At 43.9% G+C, this 12,735-nt stretch overlaps 1 protein-coding gene across 3 annotated transcripts in view; it reads left to right on the forward strand.

The window, feature by feature from the left end:
* The first annotated feature begins 245 nt into the window (after positions 1–245).
* The window catches only part of ANKS6 (ankyrin repeat and sterile alpha motif domain containing 6), a 44,521-nt gene continuing 32,031 nt past the window's right edge, over positions 246–12,735 (forward strand). The window contains exons 1-4 of one of the 3 annotated variants that reach the window (XM_072034871.1): positions 246–742; positions 3,948–4,447; positions 8,610–8,654; positions 12,326–12,530. In XM_072034871.1, coding sequence (XP_071890972.1) covers positions 345–742; positions 3,948–4,447; positions 8,610–8,654; positions 12,326–12,530 — 1,148 coding nt within the window. In that variant the 5' untranslated portion in view covers positions 246–344. The remainder of the gene's footprint in view (positions 743–3,947; positions 4,448–8,609; positions 8,655–12,325; positions 12,531–12,735) is intronic. The other 2 variants (XM_072034870.1, XM_038174996.2) reach the window with 2 other exon arrangements.

Raw genomic sequence — 12,735 nt, forward strand, 5'->3', positions numbered from 1 at the left:
ACTACTGGAGTGCAAGGAGAGATTTGTTGGGCAACGACTGGGCTCTGTATCGCCCAACTGTATTGAAGGAGCCTGTGAGGGAGGGCAGGAGGAGGCAGGAAAGCGCCGGTGCCATCCCCAGCGCCCTGCGGGCAGCCGCGATGGCCGGGGCCGCCTCTTTGTGTGGCAGCAGCGCGAAGATGGCGCGGGGGCCGGCGGCAGCGCCGCCGCCGTGAGGGGCCGGCGCAGGCCCTCCTCCCGCCGGCCTCCTCCCCTCCTCCCCGCCGCCTTCACAACGGCCGCCGAGGGCCGGGGGCGGCCGGGCCGGCCGAGGCTCGGTGCCGTCGCCTCCGCTGCCACCGCCGATGGGGGAGTGCGGGGTGCCCCCCCAGGTGCAGCTCTTCCTCCGTGCCTGCGAGCAGGGCGACTGCGAGACCGCCCGGCGCCTGCTGGGGCTGCCCGGCGGCAGCGCCGAGCCGGCGGCCGCCTCCGCCTGCGGCAGCGAGGAGCCGGCGGAGCCCCGCGGGGAGGCGGCGGCGGCGGCGGGGGTCGTCGCCACCCCGGTGCCGGTCGCGGTCCCGGCAGCAGCCGCCGCCGCCGCCGCCGCCGTCCCCGTGGATTGCACCGACGAGGCCGGCAACACCGGGCTGCAGTTCGCCGCGGCGGGCGGCCACGAGCAGCTGGTGCGGTTCCTGCTGCGGAAGGGGGCCTCGGTGCAGAGCAGGAACCACTACGGCTGGAGCCCGCTGATGCAGGCGGCCAGGTAGGGGCGCACGCTTCACCCCCACCCGGGGGGCTCCGCCTGCAGCCGCCGGTCCCTGCTCGGGAGAGCGCCCCGAGGGGCCGGGCACCCACCTGCTGCCCACCCCGGGGGGCAGGAGGGGCTGTCGGGGGCTGGTGTGCACAGGCATCCACCCCAGGTATCGAGGTGTTGGAGCTGGGCACCCCTTGGTACTGCCAGGGTGAAGCCAGCGCCCCAAAGCGCCAGGGGGTCACCCGGACCCCAAAACGCTGCATGCTCATCCTCCCTTCTGCATGGGAAGATCTGTGCAAAACCCCTGCCTGGTTTCTGTCCTTCTTCTCTTAGCCCGACCTATTGGAAAATCACCTCCGGTTTAAAACGGATTGAACGAAGTATCAACAATTCGTTTTGCTCGCCTCTTCCTTGTTTTCCCAAAGGGCTCGCTGGAGGATGTGCAGAGTCATTATTTTGGGTATTAGTGGCAGAGCTGGGTTGTTTTCAGTATCGTGCCACTCTCGTGTCACTCACCGCAGAGCTGCGGATGGTTCCAGTATTGCTAACGCTGGGGTTTGTGCTTATCTCGATGTATACAAATACCCGCTGGGTTTACACGCTTTGCAAGGTTGGGGGGCAGTGCTCTACTTTGATTAAATCAGTGCTTAATTGAGAGGAGATTTTTTCTTTTTCTTTCATAACACATTAAAATACTTGGAAGAAAAAAAAGTCTGTTTGAAAGTCAACATTCTCTTTTCAATTAAAACCCACAGAAAGTTCCCAAAGAATGAGTCACACAGCTGGTTTTCCAGTAAGAACAAGGAAGACAAGGTTCAGCAGTTCTGTTATTTTACAAAGGTTAAAAAAAAAAAAAAGCTCTAAAAACATTCTTAGATTTTTTTTCCTTAATGAAAACCTTACCCTCGTTCTCTAAAAATAATAAACTAAATCACCATAGTCTTCTAATTGTTTTAAAGAAATGACTTGCTACTATTTGAAATGTATGATAAATATTGAAGCCTGGAGAGAAAGCTTAAAGTGGGAGAACTTTTTTTATTTTTTTAATGGATAGCTGAAAAGAAAGTATGACTGTGCAAGCATAGGTTTCAAACTACGTACGTGTTGAATTTTCTGGCTGTGTTTAGTCCTGTTGAAATTGGTGAGATAGCGTATACGTATAAGAGTAATCACATCTGCAGAGATTGCAGGATCTACTGAAGTGACACAGTGAAGGCTACAAGGGCAGACTCATTGCAACTTGACAGTCCCTGGAAACTTTCTTCTGCAACTTTATGTTTGCTGGAAAGAAGCTAGGGAGTTTGTCTCGTGTCTCTGTTAGTGGTTAGTAGTGTTCTTGGGGATTTCCTCAAGTACCGTTTGTTCTGTTTCAGAGTGCAAAAGCAGCTTTCAGGAGCAAAGCTTGGTTGTGTTAAATACTTCACAAGCATATAGTAACTTATGACAGCTACAACAAGCAGTGCAAAAGTACACATCTTGTAAATGTAGTGTTTATTGAAGTGTGTGATTGCTCCTCAACTGAGGAGGGGTAAAGGGTTTCTGTTTTCTCACTGTGAGCAAGCTGGTTGGAGGTATGGTGTAGGTATGAGGTATGGTAGCAGGGGGCTGCAGTGGTGGCCTCTGTGAGCAGAGCCCAGCAGCTGCCCCGTGTCAGATCAGTGCCAGCTCCAAAAGGGACCTGTTGCTGGCCAGAGCCAAGACAGTGAGAAACACTGGTTGGGCCTCTGGGAAAGCAGATTTAAGAAAGGGGGAAAAACTGCTGTGCAACAGCAGCTGGGAGAGAGGAGTGAGCACCAGCCCTGCAGCCAGGGGAGTGCAGCAGGAGGGCAGGAGGTGCAGCAAGCAGGCAGCAGCAGTTCCCCTGCGGGCTGTGCAGGGAGAGGCCCCCGGTGGAGCAGGCTGTCCCCCTGCAGCCCATGGGTCCCCCACGGAGCAGATCTCCACGCTGCAGCCCCCCCGTGGGTGGAGGAGCCCCCGGTGGAGCAGGTGGATGTGGCCTGGAGGAGGCTGCGGCCCATGGAGAGCCCCCGCAGGAGCAGGCCCCGGGCCGCAGCTGCAGCCCGTGGAGAGGAGCCCCCGCAGGAGCAGGGGGTCTGGGGGGAGCTGCCGCCCAGCCGTGGGGGACCCGTGCTGGAGCAGTTTGCTCCTGGGGGATGGATGGATGGAGCCCGTGGGACGGAGCCGTGTGGGAGCAGTGCTTGAGGAGCTGCTGCCTGTGGGAAGCCCACACAAGATCAGTTTGGGAGGGATAGCATCCTGTGGGAGGGACCCCAGGTGGAGCAGGGGCAGGGAGTGACCGCGAAGAAGCAGCTTTAAAGACAAAGCTTTAGGGACTGACTGCAGACCCCATTCCCTGTTCCCCTGTTTCACTTTTGGGGAGGACGTAGAAAAATGTGAAGGGTCAGGGGAAGGTGTTCTTAGTTTCTCAAATATATAGTAACATTTATTACCAATATAAATATATACCTAATTTCCCTATGCTGAGTCTATGATCATCATTTTGCCTGTGATGATAATTGAGTGATCTCCCTGTCCTTATATCAACCTTTGATCTCTTTGCATCATATTTTCTCCCCCTTTCCCTTTGAGGAGGGGGAGTGAGAGAGCTGTTGTGATAGCGCCCAGCTGAGTAAAACCACTACACATGGCTTGCATGATTGTCTTTTGCTTACTGACAAATTACCAGAGCCTCTTAGTCAACTTGTGTCAGAGCAGTGCTGCTGGTGAAACCAGTGTCAGAGTCCACGTTCCCTGAGGCATTCTGCATGCGGAGAGCTCATATGGTACCCTTGGTGTTGAGATAAGTTCAGCTTCCTTTATGACAGCAGTGGCCAATCACTATATTTTTTGAGCTTCTTGAGCACATCACAGTTGCCTGTCTTCATTAAGCCAGCTTCTGTTCTGGAAGTTGATTTTTTTTTTCCCAACTGCAAAGCAAGAGGTGGTGCAAATGCCTTTTTTATGGGTATGGTCACTGGTGCATGTGAAACAATTTAGGAAGGTACAGTCCTTCAGTAAGGTGACCATGGTCACGTTCAGTGATGTGGGCATCATCTCATGTAGTAAGTATCTCCGTCTTTTCTATTAATCAATAACACTGAACTGGTAACAGATTTTTCTGTGTTTGGAGTATGACTGATTTCAGAGTGTCAGAAGCCTCTGCCATCCGAGGTGTTAATTCTTTTTTTTCCATTTCCTCTTTCTTTCTGTCAAGGTTTGGGCATCTAAGCGTGGCTCACATCTTGCTGGAAAATGGTGCCGATCTCAACGCACAGAATAAGTTGGGAGCCAACGTCCTCACAATGGCCTCCAGAGGCGGCCATGTCAGCATGGTGAAATTGTTGCTGGAATCTGGAGCTTTTGTAGACAATTACGACCATTTTAGCACAAATGTGCTTAACAACAGCAGAGACGACCTCCCTGATATCACTCCACTGATGGCGGCCGCTCAGCATGGACATGAGGCAGTGGTACATCTGTTACTAGACTGGGGAGCCGATTGCAATTACACTGTGAAGACTATGGGCTGGAGTCCTTTAATGCTGGCAGCTGTTAGTGGAAAGGTGAGCTTGGCACAGCAGCTCATGGAGAAGGGTGCCAATCCCGATCACCTGAATGTACTACATAAAACACCTTTTGAAATCTCTGTTGGCTGCAAACATAAAGACATGAAGGACTACCTGGAATCTCTCACAACGATTAGACCCCAGGCAGGTATGGAGCATTAGTTTTTTGTGTTGACTTCTTGGAGTTTTGATTGTGTATTTGGAAATGGAAGGTGTTACATTGTATGTACACCAGGTTCTTTAAGATTTGTAACTAGGCTGAAAATGTTGTAGCAGGTATACCTATCTTGGTTGTGAGGCAGGAATGCTCAGCTTCAGTAGGTGTCCTCCAGGTTAGCACATCAGAATTCCCATTCTGCATTAAAAAATTAAATTTTTTTTAAAATTAATTTTAATTTAATTTTAAAAATTAAAACATTTTAAAATGTTTTAATGTTTTCAATGTGTTGTTTTTTTTTAACCTTTAAAACATGTGAGATAGGCACTCATTTAGGAAGAAAATTAAAAAAGGCCTACTTGGTAGGGGCCTGAAGAAGAGACATTAGAGAAGAGAATAGGATATCAAAGAAAGGATATCACAAACTTGGAGAAAACTTTTAAAAGAGAAAATCTTGAAAACCTGCCTTGTAGTGAGAGACTAAAAATGTTCCATCTGCCTAGTTTCATGAGGTGGTTAAGAGAAGTGATTAATGAAGCTTCCACATTAAGGACAGGGTGTCCAGTACTTGAGGGTCTTTTTGTACAGCAGCCAAAGAAAAAAACTGCAAGTTCAAAGTCGGAAGAATTTGAATGGGAAATAAGACAGCATGCGTTGCAGTGAAGTTTAGACCTGGAATGACTTAGAAGAGGTGTAGAAACCCTGACACTTGCAATCAAGGTTGAATGATTTTCTAAAACTTATTATCAGATTGTCTTTGCTATGTGTCATGTACAATGTCTGTGATATGCAGAAAAACAGATTAGGTTAATCTGGTGGTTTCTTCTGGCCTTAAGCTCTCAGAGGGTGTGAAACCTTCTCAGAGCCCTTTGATAGTAGACTGTGTAGTATAAGAAAATGAAGTATTAATGTGGATGAATAATAAGTTATCATGTGCTCTACTTTTCTGATCCTTGAAGGAGAGGGGAATACTTAATTTCAGAACTTCATAAAATTTATAAGCAGCCTTTTCCACTCAAGCATCGATGTGCATGTTCACATATGCACAAGCGTGCACACTCACTATGCTAATTTACATACAAAATTAGATCAGAAGTACACCATTTTGATGCAAATCTCAAGTAAAATGAATTTCAGAAATGCTGCTTATATGGTGGTTTTAATTCTGCACTGTTATGCATGCATTATGTGCATTGAATGAGATAAGGGAAGAGATAAACAGTCTATGACTGTGCAGTTAATGAATGTGTGGTCATGTAGCTTTAGCCAGGAGAGTTTTAAGGATGTAAGAAATCCAGATCTTTGTAGAGATATAGTACCTTGTGCTGATGATCCAAAGGTTTCGGAAGATGGGAGTGAACTTTGACTACAATTTTATCAAGCCTCAAACAATATGTCCAGTGCCACATAATTAACCAGAAGGACAGAGTAGTGTGTTGTGTGTTGTTACTAGTTATTTTCTTTTTGAATTACAAAGAAAATTTGTATTCCATTGACAGCTTTCTATATGCACGCTTGTAGGATTTTCATTTTTATTGAAGATAAAGGTTAAAGCCTATCTGTTGTCACCTGTTCATTTCAAATACTAATGATTTTTTTTTTAATTGTACTTATTGTTATATCTCTCTAATTTCTTTCCAAGTTAACTTAGCTTTTCTTGCTGTCAGGTTCTATAGAATAATGTTATGATTGGCTTATGCTAGTTTTGTTGTGGTTTTGCTTCCTTTTTCTTCTCCAGAAATGTGTTTCTTTACTACAGAAATGTATTAAATCTGTTCATGAAGTCAGGCAGTTTGGTCTGGACATTGTGTTGGACATCTGAACATCAGGAAGTCATTTCAGAGACAGAGGCCTTATTCTGTATGTGGCTGAGTGGGGACTCTTCGAGGTTTTTGTGCTTCATGATGCAGACTGATGCTGGGTGAGATTTAACTAGAGGCTTTGGAAAAGCAGTGAGGCAGGCATCTGGTTTTCCAGCTCAAGAGTTTTCACTATGAACTGTAAGGGTAGGACTGGCCCTAAAACGAAGCTTTCCCAGGTGCTACCACCCATTCAGCCATGGTGGCAAAAAGCCTGCAGGGTATGTTAGTCCACTCTAAGCTCTCTGCCACGTTGATACCCAAAGAGGCTTATGCAAATCATAGCTAATTACTTTTCTGTTACACTGTAGCATAGCCATACCCACAATCCCAGTCTCCTACTTAAAGCTTGTTAATTTTTATTTAAATTGGGTGTTATTCCTGCAGGTCAAGCTTTCCTTGTACTTTAAGACTCAGAACAGAAATCTGACATTTCCTTCTGCCCTAGAGAAAGTTTGAACTCACCCAAATATTGACTCATAGGTTAAGTTGGAGCAAAGGCTTTCATGCAGCCAAGCTACCAGGCAGAACTGTCTGACTGAAGACATTCGCTCATGATCAGCCTCTAACAGAAACCTCAGTTGCTTACAGTAGGCAGAATCAGACATCAGGGGGATTTGCTAGTGCAGTGCTTTATATCTTGCCTGTGCATTTGCATGTAAGTTCTGCGCATGCAGAGTTGGCCTGATGCTGATTGAAAGTCTTCTATGATCATCCAACTTAAAGTATTGAAGAAGTCTGTTTAAACTAGAGGAGCTGACCTGCATTAAAGCAGGTGAGTGTTCTTGCCACCTCTGCTGAGGGCGAGTTTCCATCAGCAGTAAGGTAGTAACTAACTGGGATGGAGAGGAGGTTAAAAATGTTGAGATTCCACATAAATTTCTGCATCACTATTTAGCCATGGCTTTAGCCTCCTCTAGCACTGGAATCAGTATATCCTGGGGAAAACAAACAAACAAAACCAGATCCTTTCTCTCCTGTGGAAGGCAGCAGAAAAGGAAATTGTCTTCTGAACCATTAACCATGACCCTATATAGATAAGGTGAGTCGCATTCTAAATGAAAGCATCTCTCTCCTATGGGCTGTTTTCAGGAACAAAATCAGAACTGCCCCTGACAGCCTGGGTGTTGCCTGTGTGTTCTGGCACCTCCTCGTGGTCTCCTGCTCCCTGAGGCAGCATCTCTTCCAGGCTTTGCACTTTGCCAAGTGTAGAGTCCTGTCCTTTCTTCAATTAGTCTTTTGAGATCTGTTTTCCAACAGTGAGTTCATACATAGTTCCTTCTATAAGAGCAGTTTCTTAATTAGGAGAAAACATAGGACCCACAGCTCTAGTTCCTAGTCTTAAAATAAGAGTTTTTCATGTTTTGGGGGGCTTTTCAGCAACTGTTTTTTGTTCAGCATTTCTAAATGACTTTCTTTGAAGTCAAGCCATGAACATGAACCTTTTCTGCTTTACCAAAAAATGACAGAATCAGACCCATGAGACCTCTCAATGTCACTTGTTTTCCTACAAATCTGCTTGCCCCATTGGCTCTGTAGTGGCAGTAACGCTTTGGAAGACAGAGGAGGATATGTTTTTCTGGCTTGAGTGGAAGGTGCAAAATATGTCACTATTTTTTCCTCATTGTACATATTGCCAACCGTTTCAAAGCACTGGGAAGGCACGTAGAATGAAAGATCCTTCACTCAAAGTCTTACAGTTGTAATAATTACAGTTCTTTTTAAGATGATGACCATCTGGGAGCTGGAGGATCTCTATTAATGTACAAAAAACCTGTGTCTTTGAATCATCACTATTATTTTTGTGACCTTCAAAAATTAGCTTGTCAGTATTCTAGAGGAAGTAAAAAGGGAGCATCTTACAAAACTCCTTTTGAATCCCTTTCCCAAATAGTCCTGTGTTATTTGAGTGCTTGCTGTTGTACAGAGAATTACACCAGACCACAGAACTGTGCTGTGGTTCTTTCATTGATATTTAAGTCTTCCAGGCAGGAAACAGACGTTTCCAAATAAAATTTCCTGATACAGAATGGAAGTTGAAAGGCAGAGGCAGTACTGGTATGTTACAGTGTGTAGTCTTACCTCTGCACAGAGAGCCATACAGGTGAGTCGTTGTTCCCAAAGGGAATAAACATCTGTGCTGTCTTCGTTCTTAATAAATGCCTGTGCAAGCATCTTTTATAGTATATTTATGTATATATTTTTCTATATATTGTATATTTTTCTATAAAATTTTACTAGATTTTTTTTTTGCCTTTTAAATAACTCTTAACAGAAATATTTATGTTTTTCAGATACAGAAAAGAGGCAACCTGACATCTTCCATGCTTTGAAACTGGGTAAGTACTGACAGGATTTTTCCATCATGTCTGGTTCTTGCAACTACAGAGTACGCTTGTTTGCTAACATGGGAAACTGAGTTGTGTTCTGTTTTAACATGCAACTACTTTTTTCTTTCTTTTTCATTTTAAAGATACATTTATTTCTGTATTTATTTTTTTTTACATTCCGATATGGGAAAGTCTTTATGAGCTCCTTGTCGTGCCCTCCATGCCACAATGGTGTGGTTTAGTAGTTTCCAAGACCATGCTACCTTTAACATGATTTATTTTTTCCTTCCTGGTAGTCTTGAAGTATAAAAATAAAACTGGCAAAAATACACTGGTCTCTACTCTGTATGAACATTTTCATTGCTGTTTAAAGTTGCTTCAGGAAAAGGACAATTATCTCAAATCCTGCACGTTCTTTCATGAGTAGGAGCGACTTTTCAAGAGCACACAATTGATAAATCTGTTTTGTGGCCAGTGCCATCCTGTTGATGTAAATTTGATCCAAGCAGTGACGGGTTGCACTCCTGCTGAATGGCTAACTGTTTTCTGGTTACCTATTTTCCTGGATCTTCTAGCATAGGAAAAGGTGCTGAAATTATGGGTTTGGCCTGAGTATTGCCATCTGATGGCATTGGCTTAGGAAACAAGACTATTCGCTTTCTGCTGAGGTTGCTGATAATGTCAGAGATCAGAAACTCTACCCCGTTGGCGATCTCTTTGACAGCTTAGAGAGGTTCAGTCTTTGAACTTCATCTGATTCCTGCTTTCATAGTTGGTGTTTTGCCATGTAAGTATATATGTACGATAGCACCTGTAGCTCACCATCAGCGGTCCTAGCTACATGGACAGAAAAAAAAAAAAAAGAAAACAGTCAAAGCAAAGGAGTTGATGGATTTATTTAATATCATTTCAAATAAGGAAAGAAGTCATTCTCATGTGAGGTTAAATCTTACATCCTATGAACTCGTGAGAGGTGTCCCATGAGACCTATGAGAGTCTCATAAGGGTCTTTCCCCAGTCAGCCTTCCCTTACTTGGGGCCAAGACATCCCAGGCAGCGAGGAGCTGCTGGTAATACAGCCTTGTGGCTGTAGTAATACTGTGCTGTGTAACAAAGCTGTGCTGTCTGTGTCTCTGGCAAATAAAACCTGATCCATAGAAAGCTGGCTGTACCCGTCTGGACTGTGATGTGTGTGTGTAGAATAAGTGAACTTCAGGGTTGAGCACAACTACCTCTCATTCTACCTTTTTTGTCCATGTACCTGCTCCTACCTGTAACGTAATCATGAATGCTCTGATGAGATTTATCTTCTTGCTTTCAGTGGGGAGCTGCAGCCTGAAGGAGAACTCTGAGTTAGTACCCTTTTGATGGATTTTTGTGTCTTTTTTTATTTGTACGTGGATGATTTTGTGAAGGAAAATGCCACTGTTTCTCAACATCTGTCCAAATGGATTTCAGCAACACACCTTTAAATCAACAGTTATCTTCTAAGTTTTATTCTTATTGCGTTCGTTCCTATTGAAAATTCAGAGTTGTATTTTCATATGGTCAAGCCTGGCCCTAGCATCGAGATCTAATCCAGGGTTTGGTACTGCAGTTAAACAGTTGCTTTTTAACTAAGCATTGTAAGTCACCATCTCAGAAACTTTATGGCTTTTGGGGCTAACAGAACTGGAAATAGGCAGACATAATTGTGAGGAAGAAAGAGATGATAGGTAGCAGTAGTGGGAGTTCAGCCATACATGTCAATTCTTCACATGTAAGCTGACAAAACTTATTCTGGAAAGCCTCATGTCAGCTACGTTTTAGGAAGTTCAGCCATCCTTCTCATACCTGTGTGACTTTTAGTTTGAGATTTAAAAACATGAAAGCTGGATAGGAAGGAGTTTTGGGGGAGTCAGATGAATATTGGTCAGTGTGCTGCTTTTTTTTTTTTTTTTTCCCTCTAGAATACACAACTGTGGATGGCAGCATTGTTTAAGAAGACTGCTAGGTTAAGAAGTGTCCAGGACAGAGTTCAAAGTCAATTCTGGAGTCTCTGTATGTTCCAGGGTTTCTGTTTAACACAGTTTGTGATGCAGTTCTGTGTTTAAAAAGCCACTTGGTGTCTTTTACTAAATTGGGACATGGAAAATGAGGTCTGTGCTTTTCTTTCCCCTTCCAAGAAATTAGATGATGAGTGGGGGTGGATGCTAGTTTCAGTGCATTTATTCAAGTGCCTGCAGTGTTTATCTGGAATTCTGTCTTTCCAAGGAAAACGCTGACACCAGTGAGTGGGTTGAAGGTAGTCCATGCCATAAAGCAGTTTACAATTTGAAGTTTTTTTATTATTATTATTTATTTTTATTTTTAAGCATGAGAATTTTTGCATTTGCGTGGCAGTTGACAGTCTGCTTCTTTTTGCCGCTGTTCCTGCAGTGGTACATATTCATCGTTTTTCCTTCTTCCGTGCTTTTGTCTGCCATATGACATCAAAAAAGTAAGGGAGCTGGGCAAATTTAAGCCCTCTGCTTAGGATTACCCTGATGGACCTTGACTACCTCAAGACATTTTTAAAAAGTGCTTGTTCCTACCTTTATTAAGATTTAGGAAAAGAAAAAAGAAACGCAACCTAGCTAAAATGTGTTTGGTGGCATATTTTGCACTGCTTTTTTGTAGTCTAGACAAGAACTCGGTGACTGCCAGCCTCTTTCATCTGGAAACTTGAACGTTAGGTTTACTTTTTAAAAAAGATGACAGGAATGATGCCTTACTCTTGAGGAAGGAGTAGGGAAGTTTTGCATTGGAAATTAAATATCAGAAGTAGAATTTAAAAAACAAAACAAAACAACAACAACAACGAAAAACATTCTGAATATAAGAAGTTTGAACACCGGTATAGACTAATTCCCTGGGAGGCTGTGGAATTGTATCAGTCGTGGTTTTCAGAAACAGCGAACAACCTTTGTAGGAGGAGTTACGGGTCGATATAACCTAGGGCGTTGTTCTACCTTCTTGGGGCAAGAATGACCTCTGTCACCTTCAGAGTGCCTTTGTGCCCACCTTCCTTGGTTCTAGAATTGTAACTTTTCTGTGATTTCTGTCCAAGAAAATGCAATAGGGATCTTAGTCCTGCTGAACGACAAAGCAGTCATCTCAGCGGTGTCCCAGCATTGTTGCTTTTCCTTGTACCTCATCTTCAGACAATTTTATGGAAAAGTTCCCTGCCCATGTCTTCCCATGAGATACACTGCAGTTTATACAGCCTTTATGGCTTAGTAGTTATTTGAGAAAAGTATTCTTGTAATAGAATTGTGCTATAAGTGTGCAGGTATGTAAAACTATGAGGGAAAACAGTGCCTCCAGCTTATATCACAGCTTCCTGTAGCCAGTGAAAATCTGTTGACGAAATGAAGAAACAGAGATCGGTACAAATGCTTATCTTTAATGATTGAAGCTGTAGAATTGCAGTTCTGTAGTACTGACAGACCTATAAGTCTGTCGTTATTGACACTGCTTTATTGTCTAATATGCAAAATGTTTTAAGGAACTATATACATTGAAATGGTACATACCTTATTTCTTCTGTTTTAATTCCACTAAACGTAGACCACTGTCAGCAAATCAAAGTACATATTAATTCAGTGGCTAAGCAGTTCTGTGTTCCTGATGTAGATTTTTTTTATATCCCTGTTTTGCAGGCAACTTTCAGCTGGTTAAAGAAATAGTTGATGAAGACTCAAGCCAGGTCAATATTACCACTGTTGATGGTGCATCTCCGTTAATGATTGCATCTGTGACTGGGCAGCTGCCCCTTGTCCAGCTCCTTGTTGAGAAAAATGCTGAGATTGACAAACAGGATAATGTTCATGGCTGGACAGCACTAATGCAGGCCACATACCATGGGTAAGTTGTATGCTCATTGAGTCTCACAGAAAAGAGGTTTCATTCTTCTTACATCCAGATAGAAAAGATCTTTCTGGTATTGACTCTGGAAACAGCTCTTAAAAGAATTGTAGAGGCTTTTGGCCTTAATCTTCTAAAACACGTAGTATGCCCTCAGCTTTTCAAAACAGACCCAAACATGTTTGGATTTTAAAAATGAGTGGCA

The sequence above is a fragment of the Anas platyrhynchos genome, chromosome 2, assembly GCF_047663525.1.
Source record: "Anas platyrhynchos isolate ZD024472 breed Pekin duck chromosome 2, IASCAAS_PekinDuck_T2T, whole genome shotgun sequence".
In the NCBI taxonomy this organism is placed as follows: domain Eukaryota; kingdom Metazoa; phylum Chordata; class Aves; order Anseriformes; family Anatidae; genus Anas; species Anas platyrhynchos.